Source organism: Ursus maritimus, unplaced genomic scaffold (genome assembly GCF_017311325.1).
Source record: "Ursus maritimus isolate PB19 unplaced genomic scaffold, ASM1731132v1 scaffold_19, whole genome shotgun sequence".
Taxonomy (NCBI): domain Eukaryota; kingdom Metazoa; phylum Chordata; class Mammalia; order Carnivora; family Ursidae; genus Ursus; species Ursus maritimus.
This window is the reverse complement of record NW_024424341.1, coordinates 53,321,967-53,340,428: the sequence shown is the minus strand read 5'-3', so window position 1 is coordinate 53,340,428 and position 18,462 is coordinate 53,321,967. Positions and strand designations below refer to the sequence as shown.

General features: G+C 42.8%; 1 protein-coding gene and 1 long non-coding RNA gene across 2 annotated transcripts in view; both read right to left on the bottom strand.

The window, feature by feature from the left end:
• Positions 1-3,415: 3,415 nt before the first annotated feature.
• LOC103657027 overlaps positions 3,416-18,462 on the bottom strand; it is a 45,820-nt gene continuing 30,773 nt past the window's right edge. The window contains exons 7-12 of the mRNA XM_040634421.1: positions 16,100-16,219; positions 15,204-15,365; positions 12,945-13,006; positions 11,017-11,143; positions 10,080-10,202; positions 3,416-5,955 (exon numbers count right to left, since the gene is read on the bottom strand). Coding sequence (XP_040490355.1) covers positions 3,833-5,955; positions 10,080-10,202; positions 11,017-11,143; positions 12,945-13,006; positions 15,204-15,365; positions 16,100-16,219 — 2,717 coding nt within the window. The 3' untranslated portion in view covers positions 3,416-3,832. The remainder of the gene's footprint in view (positions 5,956-10,079; positions 10,203-11,016; positions 11,144-12,944; positions 13,007-15,203; positions 15,366-16,099; positions 16,220-18,462) is intronic.
• On the bottom strand, positions 15,200-16,249 carry LOC121103497. Its single transcript, XR_005835763.1, has 2 exons — positions 15,885-16,249; positions 15,200-15,365 (listed from the first exon to the last, which is right to left on the bottom strand). It is a non-coding gene; the product is annotated as an uncharacterized LOC121103497 (long non-coding RNA).

Sequence of the window (18,462 nt, the reverse complement as noted above, 5' to 3'; positions counted from 1 at the left end):
ACTCTTGGTTTTGGCTCAGGTCCTGATCTCAGGATCTTGAGATCAAGCCCAACATCGGGTTCTGCACTCACTGTAGAGTCAGCGTGGGACTGTCGCTCCCTCTCCCTTTACCCCTCTTCCCCCACCATGTGTGCACGCTCTCTAAAATGAATAAACGAATCTTTTTTTTTTAAGGGCTAGACAATGTTTTAGGCTTTGCAGTCCATATACATTTTCTGTAGCATATTCTTTGCTTTCTCCTTTTTTATATATACTTTTTTTTCTTCTTAAAATTCTTTACAAATGTGAAATTCCAGCTCTCAGGCCGTACGAAAATAGGATAGAGGCGGGATTTGGCCAACAACATATAGTTTGCTGTTCCCCGGCTTAGAATTCCATAGTAATATACATAGTAATAAATTTATCTATTGAAGGCTCTTACTATATGCCAGGCATAAAGTTTCAACCCTCTGCTCAACAGAACAGATATCATCTGAACACACAAGCAAATTGAGGAACAGAGAGGTTAAGCATCTTGTTTGTAGTTACTCAACTGACAAATGGCTGCACCAAACAAGTCTAGTTCCAGAGTCTGCTTTTTAATTACAATATACTGCTTTGTAACCAATATTCTGGTTTGGTCTTTTTAACATCAGTTTCTCCTAAAATACTTCAGTTATCTCAAGAAACGATGGAGGGATGTGGTCCTTGATGGCCTGGGAATTGTCAAACTCACTCTGAGAAGTATAGGGGTAGATGGGTGGTGAATAGCAGATGGTGTAAATCAGGGCTGGTCAATGGCCAGAACTGTGCCCCAACCTGCCCTTCACAAGGAATCATTCCTTCACATTAGCTGTACTAGCATCGGCAAGGAATCACTAACTGGCGGGTTCTCATTTGGATATGCCCATCTTTGGATTTATTTTTCTATTGGGTACTTTTCTTCTATTGGGTCCTATTAGACTTCATTTGGTTTAAAGAGTCAATGATGTTTGCCCTGAGAATGGGAAAAGTTATGGTGGAAAGACTATGCCATTCAAATCATCTCTGGCACTAGTTGTCCAATACCCCATTCTTTTTCCATGAATAGAACCCCCGTGTTGTAGCTGGGTGCATGTTTACACTCTCCAGTAAATATGTGATGATCCTGGGTGCCAAATTTTTTATTCTTGGAGAACAAAGATGCAATTTACAAGGGGGGAAGGCTAGAAAAGACGCTGTGATATTGAATTAAGAATTGGTGGTAGAGGGGCGCCTGGGTGGCACAGCGGTTGGGCGTCTGCCTTCGGCTCAGGGCGTGATCCCGGCGTTATGGGATCAAGCCCCACATCAGGCTCCTCTGCTATGAGCCTGCTTCTTCCTCTCCCACTCCCCCTGCTTGTGTTCCCTCTCTCACTGGCTGTCTCTATCTCTGTCAAATAAATAAATAAAATCTTAAAAAAGAAAAAAAAAAAAGAATTGGTGGTAGGGGGGCGCCTACATGGCTCAGTCAGCTAAGTGTCTGCCTCTTGATTTCGGCTCAGGTCATGATCTCATGACCTTGAGATCGAGCCCCATGTTGGGCTCCATGCTCAGCAGAGTCTGCTTGAGATTTTCTTTCTCCCTCTGCCCCTCTCCCCACTCATGCTCTCTCTCTAAATAAAATCTTTCAAAAAATTGGTGGTGGAAGTATAAACTCACAATTCATTCTACCTATGTACCTCCCTGCCCACCTCCCTATCTACTTATTTATCATCTCCATCCCCTCAGTAGCATATCTATTTCCCATGTCTTGATTTCTAAAAACCATTCCCTATGTGAAGAACCCGGGCTTCTGAAGAAACAGCAGATTCCATGGCTGGGGTGGGGGAGTACAGGGTAAGTATGGGACATCGTATTGCACCAGAGTAAGGATGTGCTCAAATTTATGAAAAGTAAATGAGCGAACAGGACAGATGTTTGCTAACAAATGTTGGGGGGAATGACGACGGTAGAAAACCACTTTTGCAACCATTGGTAACAGTTGATTTAGGCAACATTTAGCAATGGATGCTAAAACTAGCAGAGGAAATTTTGTGGAAAAAGAAGCTATTTACAGAACCAGAATGTACTTCCCTACAAATTGCTAATTACAAAGGTAAAAATGGTAACTTCATAGTGGAAAAACCCAACTCACACCTACCTTAATCGAGTTAACCAAGTTAACCTCACCTGTAATAGGAAAAACATGTTTCCTTATGTGATGCAATCAAGGACACATCACTTAGGGAATCCTTGTGCCAAAAAATGCAAAACTTAAATACAATAACGAGAAAACGTCTGACAAATCCAAATTAAGAGACACTCAAAAATATGTCATTAAGAACAATGAGGTAGTAGTGATCCTGAATAAAGAAGTTGAAATGCAGGGGCGCCTGGGTGGCACAGCGGTTGAGCGTCTGCCTTCGGCTTAGGGCGTGATCCCGGCGTTCTGGGATCGAGCCCCACATCAGGCTCTTCTGCTATGAGCTTGCTTCTTCCTCTCCCACTCCCCCTGCTTGTGTTCCCTCTCTCGCTGGCTGTCTCTCTCTGTCGAATAAATAAATAAAATCTTTAAAAAAAAAAAAAAAAGAAGTTGAAATGTAGTGTTTGATCCTTGACTGGATTCTAGACCAGAAAGAATGTGATAAATATATTATCAGGACAACTGATAAAATTTGAAGAGGGTCTGTACGTTAGTGTTGTGTATCAATATTAAATCTTCCTGAATGCTATATTTTGTATAAAGCTGTGTAAGTAAATTCAATATCCTTTTCTTAGTACACACACTTCATGTATTTAGATGCAAAGGGCAAGAGGTCTGTAACAACCTCATGGTTAAAAATTCTGTCTACACAGATACCCGTATGTGTGTATATACAGACATACACACACGGAGAGAATGAGTCAACAATGTTAACTGGTGAATCTGAGTAAAGGGTATACAAGAGATTTTATATAATTTTTACATTTTTTGTGAAATTTTAGATTATTTCAAAACAGTAAGTTTAAAGAAATGTAAAAATATATATGAAGCAAAATCTCACCATTCGGTGATAACTAGAACTAAACACCTTTTCATCTATACTTTTTTTTTTTTTAATGAGAGCACACAAAAATCCCACGCTTTGTTTTTTCAGGTTAATATATTCTGGACATCTTCCAACATCGTTACTACAGACTTCCATTTTCCCATTTGATGTCTGCATAGTGTTCCACTGGATTAATAAATCATAAAATACTTGGGTAACCCACTTGATTGTATGTTTGCTATTATAAACAATGATGCAATGACCATTCTTTTATATACATCTGCAACAGATATAAATTTACTTCTGAAGATCAAGGATTCATCACTGGGCATCTATTCCTTAATTTTCATCCAAAATATACCATATGAAAGAAAGCAATCATATTATGAGTTCTTGGTTACAGGAAACTTTAGTCAGTAATTTTATTCATTTTTCATAGCTTTACAGCTTCCGTAAAAATAAGTCACTGTGTAAGTATAAAATGTAAGTTAAAGGGAAAATTATCCAAAAGCTTCCCTGACCCCCCAAAACTAGCTAGTATATGGCAAATATTCTTTTCACACATTATCTGTAGGTATAAATTCACTCTTAGAGACCATTTATATCACTCGGATCTTGCCAAGACGGTTGCAAGCCATTCCACCCCTGAATATTAGTTCTATTCCTGTTATTACGGTTCCAAGCCATCATTTTAATGGATTTGTTAGAAAGATTATCTGAAGAAATCCCTTTCCACGCTCAATGCTTGATAGTTTATTACCAGCACGGACTCTCTGAACACGTGATGTGCATCCTGACTGAAGCCATTAACACATTCTTCACCTTTAACGATTCCTGCCCGTGTGGACTTTCTGATGGTATATAAGACGTGAACGGTGACTGAAGTCCTTACCACAGACGTCACATTTATACGGTTTTTCTCCAGTGTGAACTCTCCGATGGGCTTGAAGACGTGAACTCTGACTGAAGCCCTTCCCACACTCTTCACATTTAAACAGTTTTTCCCTAATGTGAACACTCAAATGGACCCTAAGATTTGAGGGGAGACTGAAGGCCTTACCACACTCCTCACATCTGTGGGGTTTCTCTCCCGTGTGGACCCTCTGATGATGGCGAAGGTTCAAACTCCTTCCGAACCCTTTCCCACACTCCTCACATTTGTAAGGTTTTTCTCCAGTGTGGCCTCTCTGATGGTATATAAACTGCGAACTGTATCTAAAACCCTTTCCACAGACATCACATTTGTACGGCTTCTCCCCAGTGTGGACTCGCTGATGGGATTGAAGACCAGAGGACTGACTGAAGCCCTTACCGCATACACCACATTTGTATGGTTTCTCTCCAGTGTGGACTCTCTGATGTACCCGAAAATCTATAGCCTGACTGAAGCTCTTATCACACTCCTCACATTTATAGGGTTTCTCTCCAGAGTGGACTCTCTGATGAGCGTGAAGATTTGATCGCCAACTGAAGCCCTTCCCGCACTCCTCACATTTATATGGTTTCTCTCCAGTGTGGATCACTTGGTGCAGTTTAAGATTGGAACTGTAACTGAAGTCCTTACCACACACGCCACATTTGTACGGCTTCTCTCCAGTGTGGACTCTCTGATGCGTTTGAAGCTTTGATGACTGACTGAAGCCCTTCCCACACGTTTCACATTTGAATCGTTTCTCCCCAGTGTGGACATTCTGATGGACTTGAAGATTAGAAGCCTGACTGAAGCCCTTCCCACACTCCTTACACTTGTAGGGTTTCTCTCCCGTGTGAACTCGGAAATGGATATGAAGATCTGTATTGCGGGTAAAGCCTTTCCCACACGCCTCACATTTGTACGGTTTCTCTCCAGTGTGGACTCTCCGATGGCATATTAACGGCGAATTGTGACTGAAGCCCTTACCGCAGACGTCGCATTTGTAAGGTTTCTCCCCAGTGTGGACCCTCTGATGTATGTGATAGTGTGCGGCCTGAGTGAAGCCCTTCCCACACTCCTCACATTTGTAGGGTTTCTCACCCCTGTGGACCCTCTGATGAACACGAAGGTTAACACTCCAACCGAAGCCCTTACCACACTCTTCACATTTATATGGTTTTTCTTCAGTGTGGACTCTCTGGTGGCACTGGAAGTTGGAACTTTGACTAAAGCATTTCCCGCACTCCTCACATTTATAAGGTTTCTCTCCAGTGTGAGTCCTGTAATGAATGATAAGACCTGTGCTGCTACTGAATCCCTTGCCACAACTGTCACATCTGTAGGCCTTCTCCCCAGTATGGGTAAGCTGATGAAAAGAGCTCTTACTAAAGCAATCACCAGACTCATGGCATTTATTGAGTTTCTCTCTTGGGCGAATTCTCTGATGGGTCTGTAGATGTGAGCTCTGACTAGAGCATTTCTCTCTCGTGTGAACGTTCTGATGAAGTGGAAGCACCGAGCTATAACTGACGCCCTTTCCGCACTCACGACACGGATGGAATTCCTCTCCTGGGGGTACGTGATGATTGAGGCCATCACTCATGCTTTTGCCACGTTTGTTGAACTTGTAAGGCTTCTGTTCTGTGTCAGTGTTAATATGATCGCTAAGCGGTGATTTCTTCATGAAGGCTTCACATACGTGCCAGTTATTTCTCACGTGAATTTGCTGACCTCTACTCTGATTCTGTGACCCACGCAGGTATGTATTCCCACAAGAGTCCTGGGTTCTCGAAATTGACAACTCTTGATTGGCAGCGTAAGTGGAGCCATTTCCTTTATGATTCATTACACGATTTTCATTTTCAGAAACCTGAACAGAATCGCCTTGTAGTAACTGGGAACGCTTTCTCTGAAGGTACCTGGTTAAATCACTTGCAACCTGTTTCCAGATTTGCCAGCAGGATAGTTCTTCATGGGAAAGGTATTTCAGTGCAACTTTTTGAAGCGTCTCCATCTCATTTTGAGTCTTGCTGCCTATAAGAAAAAACAATATTCAGAGATGAGGACAAGCAAAGGCTTAGGTAGAGAAATGTCAGGACTTCACATCTAGGCCATAGGCGAAGGCCTCAATGAACCAGGGGGAGGGTCATGTCTGTACGTCACTTACCCTTTTATGTTTCTCCATGCAACTGGAAGCAAAGAATGGGGTCAACAGACTCTTATCCACTAAGTGTAAATGCCACCCATTTAGAACCATAAATTTGATCATTTAATCTGAGAACTGTGCTTGAAATCAAACGGCTGCAGGCCACAAAGACAATCCACACTCCATCCTACAATAACATCAGTTAAAAGCCTACTCACCTTTATCCTCAGTAGGCTTAGGACAAGAGGGATTCTACCCAGTTAGGTTACAAAAGCTCAGATTGTAAGCAGAAAATAGTATTTTAGGTCCTGGCAGGAATTCTCTTCCAAGAGTAAATCTGGGAAGTGGTTGGAATACTAACATTCACTGTTCTAAACCTGGTAGGAATTCAGGGCTCTAGAAAGAAATGGAAAAGGGAAAACTCATCTTGTACGACCGAGAAAGAACCTGGGAGAAGGAAAGAAACAGAGCAGAGAGCAGACTCTCAAAAGCAACCCGGAGGAGGAAGAGGGGAGTTAAACTCGGCTTAGAAGGCTTTCTCCCAGGAGGCTGCAAGGCTTGCTTTTTTGTTTATTCCCTTTAGATCCCCACTCAAATGCTGCTCGTTGGGTAAGGCCTTCCTCACCACCCAATATAAAATAACTCCTCCCCAGTCCCATACACCTTTGGTTCTCCACATTTGGCTTACCCTGCTTTATTTTCCCTGCAGCACGTATTATTTGACTTACTGTATACTTCCTAACTTTTTCTTGCCTTTTAGACCCACTAGAGTGTAACAGTCATGAAGAAAACATGCGTTTTTTCTTCATTATATTATCTCCACTGTAATAGAATTTTTCAAATTGTTGGGATGCATTACTGAACTATGAAACCAATTCCATAAATTGGACAAATAGTTATGAAAAAAAAAGACAAAGAAATAGAATGAGACGTAGATCACAAGCAGTAAGGACACCACTATACGAAATGCCTGTTTCAGCTATAGACACACACATATATATGCACATACATTATATTCATGCTGGGTCGAGATGTAAAAGATTTGATTGAGGATGAAATGAATGGAAGCCACTGGCTTAAAATGTTGGGGAGGGGTACCAAGTCCTTAATAATTAAGTTGCTTAAATGTAAAGTTACATTCTGATAATATAAGCTGAAAAAGTCTCAATACGTATGTACGCATTTCTAGGTATGGTAAGCTAATCAAATGGCCCCTAAAGATGTCCATGCCTTAATCCCTGGAACCTGTATGTTCACGTACATGGCAAATGGGATTTTAAATTTCATTAAATTAAGGATCCTGAGATGGGGGCGCCTGGGTGGCTTTGCATGTGCATTCTCTCTCTCCCTCAAAAAAAAAAAAAATCCCAAAATGGGAAGTTTTCTTGGATTATGCAGATGGGGCCAAAACAGTTACAAGGGTCCTTATCAGAGGGAGGGGGGAGGGGACTCTCCCAGGCCCCACCCCATGCATCTTTCCCTTTTGTTGGTTCCAATTTGTATTCTTTTGCTCAGTCAATAGAGCATGTGACTCTTCATCTTGGGGTTGAGTTGGAGCCCCACGTTGGGTGTAGAGATTACTTAAAAATAAAATCTTCAAAAAAAAATATGGCTGATTTATATTCTTTTTTGCTATAATACAATTATAATTTTCAGCACAGAGCTTTCCTGAATTCTGTCATTCTAGTGAATGCATTGGGTCAGAAGGGAAGGTGGCCCTGGAAAGCCTGGCTGGTGTCGGACGTCTCGTTGGGCAGTCTTGAGGAGGACTGTGCCTGTAACCTGGGAAGTTGGTGTTTGGTGAAGCTAACTTCAGGTGTTTGGTCTTAGAACTCACCACAGAGTGTCAAAGGCTTCTCACATTGCTGCATCAGCTAGTTAATATGGGCAGGAGGCAAACTGTACTGGAAAACCTTAGAAAGTCGGTAATTTTCTTTCCTAACAGGACTCTCCTCATCTCCACAAATGTATCAGTGTCTTTTGACGTCTAGAAATGTCCAATGTGAAACTACTCAACGACTAACCATATGTTGGTTTTATGATTATTTCGGTGTTAGAGAGAGGGGAGGGTGGGTAAGTGGGAAGCTGGCTGCATGAATGAGGTAGCCAACCTGAGGTTGTTCCATGAGAGCTGACGAACGGAACTGCCTGGCACACCGACATTGACAATTTCTTATAGTTTAGTTATGCATTCCGATAACTGTGAATAACTTTTATCTCCTAAAGTTAATCAGTATGAATCTTCACATATTCAAAGATGTCTGAGAAATGAGAATTATGTTAGACATTCACTGGAAGACAATGTTCCAGGACAATCCACCGGTCACACTAGTGTGCTCTAAACCTATCAGCCATCTCTAGGAATAACAGAGATGTGATGTCCACTTGTCTCCAATATCTGTAAGCTTTTCGTTATTAAGAATCTTTACAAAAATCAGGGCGCCTGGGTAGCGCAGCGGTTAGGCGTCTGCCTTCGGCTCAGGGCGTGATCCTGGCGTTATGGGATCGAGCCCCACATCAGGCTCCTCCACTAAGAGCCTGCTTCTTCCTCTCCCCCTCCCCCTGCCTGTGTTCCCTCTCGCGCTGGCTGTCTCTGTCAAATAAATAAAATCTTTAAGAAAAAAAAAAAAAGAATCTTTACAAAAATAAGCCCTTTAATTTGTCCTCTTGTGACCTACAAAGACCATTTTAGGACAGTTTTTGAATGTGGGGCATGGTTGCAAAACCCTGAAACATGCTGACGTTGAAGAGGTCAAAAAACCTTTGAGAAAAGGTGACAGAAAATGCTACAAGATTTGTTAGAAGAGAGACTTGGTCTATCATGCAAAAGTGAGACGTGACAATACTTATTAGGGTCATCGTTCCTGAGGTTAAGTCTGCACGTGAAAATAAGACCCAGCGAAGTGAAGCAAGTATCTAACATCCTGAACACATCAAACATGAAGCAACAGAAACAGGGAAAAGGACAAAAGAAGTACATCCATCAATTACTCACAGAATTCATCACCTAATTTATCACATTTGCAGACAGGCTTCTCTGTCTTCGTTTTTTCAAGCACAGGGAGACTGTATGAATTTACTCGCTCTGGGAATATTGAGTTTTTAATTTCTAAATGAGTAGAACTGAGGAATATGTAAATTAAAGAGAAAGGAAAGGAGATGGAAAAGTGACGTGAACAATGAAGAAGAGGGAGAGGGCAGGAGAAGGGGGGCAGGCAGTGAACGACTAGGTGGGAAAGAAATCGGCAGGCAGGGGACACAGACCAGGCATTCTTCCCATCCGGGAAAGGCTGGTATCCTAGCTCACTTCTACAAGGGCAGAACAACTAAATAACTTATTCTCATTTAACAAGTGCACAGGATCACCTTCCATGCGGAAGGCCCACCTGAGGCTTTGAGTAGACACAACAAACAAAATGCCAAAATTCCTACTTCACGGGGAGACAGACGGTGAACAAGTAAATAAAAATGTGTTAGTGGGTCAGGTGATCAGACACAAAATAAGGCAGGGTGAGGGGACGGAGAACGGAGAGAGGGGGGTGTTTTAAACGGCAGGCACAGAAGGCCGAGCGGATGCAGATGAAATCCAAGCAAAGACCTTAGACAGGGAGTGGCCACGGACTCTTCCCAGGCAGAGGGGGAGCTAGTCGAAACAGCAGAGAGAACACCCCAAGGCAGCGAGGATGCCAGGAAGGATCTAAGCCAGGGTAAAAGCAAGGTTGATCAAAGAGGAACGTGATGAGGAATCCAGAGCGGGTAGGGTCTTGTAGGCCACTGTGAGGGCTCTGAGTGAAATGGGAAGTCTCTGGAGGGTTTTCAGAAGGGGAATGGCATGACCTCTCTTGCTTTCTAAGGAGTCACTCTGGTACCACGTGGAGAACAGATGACAGGGGTGCAAGGCAGGAGGCAGGGAGGCCAATGTGGAGGCTGCTGTCCCAGTCCAGGAAGGAGAGGACAGTACTCAGACAAGAGTGGTAATGACAGACATGGTGAGAAGCAGACCAGCTGACACCTGAAGGAACAGCCACATGGTCCTCACTGGAATACCCATTTCTTTGGGTTTCTCCTTCCATCACCCAAAGGTTTTCTTCTGCCTCCAACTGGGATACCATATCCGGCTTGAAGGGAAGATGTCCTATGAAAAGGCAGATATACGCTTCTAAGATACACACACGGCTAAAATACATTTTTGTCCAAGTTCTACAATCCTCAGAACCTCTAAAGGGATATTTTAGGGACTTTTCTGATCATGAGCTACAATAAGTAAATTTAGGTCATGACCTGGTTCATGTCTAGATAGAGATAAAACCAGATTTAGCCAAGGTCTGTTCTCACCCTACTTCCCACACTCTCACACCACTCACCGCAAAGGGTCCGTTTTTGCTGCAATGCAAGCAGGTCTTGATAAGGAACTCTGATAGTTTCTATCCTTATTCTATTTTATTCTATTTCATTGAAAAAAAAAAATGCCAGCCCAGGGTACTAAATTAATGCCATGACGCACCAAAGGGTCACGACCACAATCTGAAAAAGTATTTGAAAGACAGTATAGAAGCCAATTTATAATTTTTTTATGTTTCCCATTTATAATTAATTTAAACAGGGTTTCTCAACTGAGGCACTACTGATATTTTGGACTGGCGAATTCTTTGTCCTGGGACCTGTACTGTGCCCTGTAGGGCGTTTAGCGGCACTGGTAGCCAGTGGCACCCTCCCCGCCTAGTTGTACAGATCAAAACTGTCGCCAGACATTGCCAAATGTCACCTGGGGGCAAAATCACCCCTGGACAGAATTTTACCTGAGCAGAAAAACCAGGAAAACCCATGCCTGTAGTCCCAGGGATTAGCAAAACTTGTGTCTTCAGGGTCAGAGAACCAATTCAAAAGGTCCAAAGCTTTGAACTAAGGACACCGACTCTCAAGGGGTGTCATGGGGCTCCTGTTCTCACCCACGGAGACCAGGTTCTTGAAATTCTCCAGCATCACGTCTCGGTACAGCTTCCTCTGGGTGGAGTCCAGCAGCCCCAGCTCCTCCAGGGTGAAGACCACTGCCACGTCCTTGAACGTCACAGCCTCCTACAACACCAAGCACATGCGACCTCAATCCCATAATCTCCACTGGAAAAAGGGCAGCATCGAGAAGGATAAGGGGATTACCAAAAAAACTGACTATTCCACAAAGCTTGGATTCTGTCACTGTTTGTAACATTTGCTATGTTCACAGGCTTCGGCAGCCCTCCCGGGACAAGCACACAGCTCTTCTGTGTTTTCAACGTACATGCCGCATCCACCTGCAGTATTCACAGCTGGTGAAGGCACTGAGTTCAAAGTTTTAATTCCAGGACCTTGGGGAAATTCCTTAACGTCCCACTATCTCAATTTCCTCTTCTCTTTAATGATGTCTAAACCGCAAGGTGTTTGAAAACATTAGATGAGTGAGTATATGTAAAGCACGTAGAATGGTGCCTGGCACGTAGCAATCTCCTCCATAAATTTCAACAGTTATTATCGTTAGAGTGTCTCGTTCCATTTTATGACCACAGAGTATAATCCTCCTTAGAACTCATGATTGATCTTTCATCAATCCCAATCATGTATCATTAGTTACAGATTTTTTTTTTAAGATTTTATTTACTTGAGAGAGAGCGAGAGCGAGAGAGAGCACGAGCAGGGGGAGCGGCAGAGGGAGAGGGAGAAGCAGACTCCCCACTGAGCAGGAAGCCTGATACGGGGCTCGATCCCAGGACCCTGGGATCATGACCTGGGCTGAAGGCAGATGATTAAGACTGAGCCACCCAGGCGCCCCCAGATGTTTAATTTTAATCAATGCTGCAAAGATCCTTTTACAGAGACCTCCGCTAAAAGTGGCAACTGCAAAGTCACAGAATAAACACTTTCAAAATTTTCAAAGCACAGTGGCAGATGTCCCTTTCAGAAGGTTTTCCCAATTCATTTTCCTGCAAGAGAGTATGAGTGTTCCTGAATCTCTACACTCTGGCCAAGTAGGACATAATTCCTTTTAAAAAAAAATATTCGACAATCTAAGTGAAACAAATAAATAGAAGACCTTTGTTAACATTCACACACATTTACTTATTAATGACCATTATTTTCGTCATAAATTTGCCTTGACACTCCATTTCTTTTACTCATATTCCAACTTCATTTTTCCTTATCTTACTATTCTTAGTAAGAGAGTTACTAAGCCTTTCTCTAATGTATCGAAGTACAGGAGGCCCTTGAACAACAAGGGCTTGAACTGCATGGGTCCACCTTATACGCAGATTTTCTTACAGTACTATAAATGTATCCTCTCTTACGATTTTCTTAATAATATTTTCTTTGTTCTAGTTTATTTTATTTTGTAAGACACAATATACAATACAAAGAACATACAAAATACGTGTTACTCAACTGCTTATGGTATTGGTAAGTCTTCTGATCAGCAGTAGGCTAAGACAGAAGTTTCTGGGGAGTCAAAAGTTAAATGTGGATTTTCAACCATGCAGGAGGTCAGGGTCTCTAACCCTTGCGTTGTCAGAGGGTCCATTGTATATCCCACTACTTCCAATATTACAAAATACACAGTTCAGAATGCAAGTGAAAAAGGAACACGGGAAAATGCAAAGAGCTGGCCTCTAAGCAAAGCGGTAGCGTAAATTCTTTTGTTCTATTTCAAATTCGTATCATTTTTTCAAAGATTGTCTTGTGAAAGAATAAATATAAAACAAAACACAGACGCACACACACAGCCTGCCATACAACATGCACTCGAAATCTGTCATTTTCCATTAACTTTTCCAAGGAGGAGGAGAGAGATGTGCCTAATCTCTGAGAAATTAAATCACATGTGAGGAGACAGAAAAGAATGCCTTACCGGAAACATGGTCATTTTCTCCTGCTCCTTCTGGGGAAGGTCAGAGTCCTGGGAAGGCATAACTGGGGAAGGACAAAGGAGCCATGAGACGCAGGTCAGGGCTGCCACGAGCCCATGTGGATCTTTGCAGAAATTATACAAGAGCTCTTCTACTTCTAGGCAGATATAGCCGCATAGAGCACGGTGAGCGGAGCATGGAGTAGATCCCAACTACTAAGTCTGTCAGCCAGGGGCCCTTGGACAGTGAACAACCTGTACAACCAAATGCAGTATCCCTACTATAAGAATTTCTCATCCTGAGGATGCAGGAAATGAAGGGTATTGTTAACATGTAGGTTAAAAAAAAAGGGTTCTGAGGTCAAGGGCCTAGGCTTAAATCCTAGAAATGATACTTACCATCTATATAACGTTGGGGGTGTTAAAGAAAAAACTGTCTGCACCTCATGGGATCATCTGCACGTGAAGATAAGACTTGCAAAGTCATACCTACCTCATAAGGTTGTTCCACGGGTTAAATGAGTAGATGGAAAGTCCAAAGAACCAGGAGTCCCTTTTTCTTGCAGCTGCAAAAAAGCAGAAGATACTCTGCATCACATTTCATTCTCTGAAAATCCTAATTCCGACTTAAAATTTCTTCTTACTTATCTAACTAAAAATAAATGAATAAATAAATTTCTTCTTAATAATTTGTTGCCCACCTAATAACATTTTATCCACACTGGCATTAGTTTTCTAAAAAGCATCATTTTGAGTCAATTTACTTCATGAAGTCAAAAAGGCTTATTGGTAAAAGCCTTTTATCCTATGTGCACGGAGATAAAGAAGGATACAAAATAAAAAATCAAGGCACAGAAGACAGATTGAGAGGCTCCAACATTTGTCCAATAGGAGTATGAGGAAAAGAGACCAGAAGAAATGGCAGAGAGGTCTTATGTCAAAAGATAATTGCTGAGTTCATAGACAGCAATTCTGAACAGTATCAATAAAAATAAATACACTCCTGGGGCGCCTGGGTGGCTCAGTCGGTTAAGCGTGGGACTCTTCATTTTGGCTCAGGTCATGATCTCAGGGTTGTGAGACCCAGCCCCACTTTGAGCTCTGCACTGGGCATGGAGCCTACTTGGGATTCTCTCTCTCTCCTACTCCCTGTGCCCCTCCTCCACCTCTAAAAATTTTTTAAAAATAAATACATCTTAATCAAATCATGCTGAAACTCAGGAGGTAAATAAGAACTAAAAACAACAACAAAAATCCTTAAAGCTCCCAGAAAGAAAATACGGTTTATCTAACAGAAATGACAATCTGATTGACAGAATCAAGGAAAGGGAATGGAGATCTCAAACAACTGAATGCTATCTCCAAAAGGAAAAAAGAAAATTGTCAAACTTGAATTCTATGCTCAACTGAATGATTGACACGAGGGAGAAAAAAAGGTCAATTCAGTTGAACGAAGAGGAAGAACAATCCTAACAACACAAATCCAGAAAGAAGCAATGGTAAGAGAACACTTGTAAATATGCTGGTAACGTCTTTGTTATTTAAAAAAATAAAAATAAAAGTCCAAGATCGATAGGACCAATTTTGAGGGTGGTTATAACAAAATATAGGCTTATAACCTGCCCTCCAGTTTAAAAAAAGGTGGTGGGGGACGGGGCGCCTGGGTGGCACAGTCGTTGGGCGTCTGCCTTCGGCTCAGGGCGTGATCCTGGCGATCTGGGATCAAGCCCCACATCAGGCTCCTCCGCTATGAGCCTGCTTCTTCCTCTCCCACTCCCCCTGCTTGTGTTCCCTCTCTCGCTGGCTGTCTCTATCTCTGTCAAATAAATAAAATCTTTAAAAAAAAATAAAAATAAAAAAGGTGGTGGTGGTGAGGTGCCATCATCAAATACCAAGTATATGTTTAGTCTCTACCTTTCTCAGAATGAGAATACATGCTGGCTAAATTTAGTATCTGAGACAGACGACCGTTTTTATTCCAAACCAGTGGAGAGCAAATGAAAGGAAACCGAACTGAAGACAAGAAAGGAGAACAAAAGAAAGAAATGTAAAACGTGGTATATTCAAAAATAAATACACGTGCGTGTGGTAAAAACTCACATACACACTCACACATATTAACACGGAGATGACACATTCGCAGGTGGATGCAACAAATATTGGAACATTTCCCTCCCTAGTAAGTCATTTATGGAGTGAAGGAAACCTGATGACCTGAAACCAGACACCACAGATCAAGAAAGTACTTTCGCTAGTACGCACCCGGGGCTATGCCCGGAGGAGCCGAGAAGTCCGTCCTTCCTCCCCTTTCCGAAGTCAGGGGCGGTGTAGACCATGATTCGGTGGGACAGCACGACCACGTCCGCCTCGCGGATAAACTGCAGCGGACATCCCCAGGCGCTAGCGCGGGCGACTCGTGGCGTCCTAAAGGAAAGATGGAGGAAGCTCGGCAAGAGCTCGCTGTCCGGAAGGATGACAGCGGGGACATGCCTTTGCTCCCAGAGCCTCCCTCCCTGCACTGGGGCGTCCGGGCAAAAGGGCGCTGGGGACAGAACTACTGTTATCATCGATAGCAAGAGCCAACCCGTTATCCCGTGCCGCCACCTCTCAAAACTTGGGACACGTATTGTCTCGTTTATTGCGACTCACAATTCTACCCAGTAGTTTCTCTGTCTTGCTCGCTACTTTACGGCGGAGTAAAGTAGAGCGCAGAGAACAAGTCGCCAGATATTGTACCGATAGAAGGAGCAGCGCTGCCTGGTAAGTGGGGGAGGAGAGCTTGGGGGAGGAGAGCTGAGGGAATCCAAACTTCCGCCCTCCGTCTCTCAGCCTCCGCCGGCGGCCGCGACTTCTCTATCCTAAGACGGCCGGCTAGGTAGCGACTAGTCCCACGCTCAGGACGACAAGGCTTGGAGGGGTCGTGGGGGTGCAAGGCTGACTCACCTCCAGACCGAAAAGACTGTGGCGGCCTTGCTTTTCCGGGGCGGAAGTGCCTCTGACTACACGGTGTCCCGGAACTACACTTCCCAGAAGTCCCGAGGGGGAACAAGCGCCTCAGCGGCTCCTTGTTTCCGGACAGAGTTGAGGACTACATTTCCCAGAACCGTCAAAAGGGGGAAGAACTATATCCGCCCCCTTAAGCCACCTCCCCCCCTTACCCCTAGCAAATCTCCCCATTGGTAGCTTGAGGACTGCAACTTTCAGAATCCGCTTTATGGCTTCCCGTTTGGCCGACGTAATGCAGTCCTCTGATGCCAGTGAAGTTGAGTTTTTTCCCACTGAGAAACAAACAAAACGTACTTAGCAAATATCTGAACAGAGCCTTAAAAGAAAAAAAAATTAGTAACAAACGCAGATCACGTGTTCCTTTACTAATGAAATTGTACCCACTACTACTAGCCAAAGAAAGGATAAAATGATAGCCTTTATTTTGCAGTTTCAGACACTTTTTAGATATAAAAAAAGAATGAGAGCCCCCCCCAATGCAATGGAGGCACAGTGTATTGATTGTAGACGTCAACTTTTGTGAGTAGCACAAATAATTCAAAACTTGGCTTTTGAGGACAATTAGACATACTCAGAGTAAAAAGAGAAGCTTCAGCATACTTGTGTGATCAATTTCCCAACCGGGGCGTTTGTAATCATTCCTCAGAGAGGCTTCTGAATTTGAAAGATGAATACATTATTATTATTATATTTTTATGAAATGGTCACTAAAAACTATTATTATTTGCTCAAATATATGACACACTGGTGTTTCAAAGAAATAAAGATGGGGAGCAGAGAGGAATACCTAAAAATACCATATAGCCACTACTATATATTTTTGCATTTCTTATTTACTGAACATGATAGGCAGGAAGCTAGGCATGAGCGACAAGAGGATGGACCTTAGATGTCCTGATGGAGAGCCCCAAACAAGGATCGCCCAGGGACCACCCTGTTCCATCCTGTAGCAGATCTGTAGTTACAACATCCTAGCAGAGGTAAATTTGTTGTGCTCCTTGCACTTGTGCAGAAAGCAGCCTCTTGTCCTTAATTGACCCATCTCCAGAAGCGAATATTGCGGTTTCCTACCCCGTGCAGGCATTTCCAATATATTTTGGGAAAGGACATGTGTAGTTGGCTAATTATTATATAATCCAGGCCTGTCACTCAAATGTTGTGACCCTAGGACAAGCCCAAAAGAAAAAAATTCATGTAAGCCCACACCCAGGAGTTTGTCGGGGGTCAGGGGATACATTGTCTCTATGAATTGGTCTTCTCCTCCCTTAGAGTGTACTTGAATACAACTTTGCTCTGCTTTACTTTCATTTCACTGTCCTGTAATTCTTAACTGTGGCAGCGAAAACAACTGAGGCTTCTTTCCTTCTCCATCTAACTTTCAATAATAAACAGGTATTCCTTCTGTTACATCCAACTACCTCTCATGAAGTACTTAGTGTGTGCTAGGGACTATCCCAAACTTTAGACTCTGAAATTCTCTTGTCACAACGTTTTTTTTTTTTAAGGTAAATACTATTATTTTCTTCATTTTACAGTTTAGGAGCCCGAGGTAGAGGAAGGTTAAGTAATTTGCCCATGTTACTAAATTAGCATGGGCTAAGTCCAGGTTACAAAATTTGGCAGTTGACAACCAGAGCCTGAGTGCTAACCACTCATTAGCCGCATCTCGTATAATCAACATGAACAGATACTTCATTTGAATCATTTCTTCCCTCCCTGATGCTAGAGAGATATAGCATAACATGGAAAGTCAGTATTTTCACCTGCATTTCCATCCAGTGCCCTCAAGAGAAGTTCCAAATGCTTTAGCAAGTCACACGAACAGGAACCTTCCGAATTTGTTTCCTCTTCAAACCCACTGTCTATTCATGCCCAGCCATAGTGAATAACTTGTACTCCTGCAAAACGCCTCTTTGCATCTGCTGTTCATTACATCATACCCAGCTGCTCTTCATTCCAGGGTGTAGTCTTCATCTACGGCTTAAATATCCCCTGCTCCAGTCGGACTTCCTGTGGGTTTTTGTCTGGTACACTAATAAAAGCAGTGCGTAAAAACAAAGACTACATACTTGGAATCAGGCTGCCTAGGTTAAAATACTAATCCTGCCACTTACTCTGTGAACTCTGTCCCTTTTTCTTCACTTGCAAAAATGGAGACTACAATCGGATTGAGATGAGGAACATCTTGATAAATACATGTAAGGGCACTGGAAACTCGACCTGACACATGACCACCCTGTAAAAAGTAAATATTATCCTCAGATGATGGGAACCATGAATGAGGGATGGTTGGTTTAGTAGCTCTGCTTTATGAACATTAAAATATTATCAATAATTGTATGCCCATTTTTGAATGCTGTGGAAAAAACTGGTAGGTTCTGCATCCCGTGGAAAGTGAGATAAAGGATCACTAAAATCTATGTCATTCCCTTTTATTGTTTCCTAAATCCATTTCAGGAATTCTGAGTAAAATCGAACTGAGTGGCAGACCCGTGTTTCAGGATGTGGGGCAGCT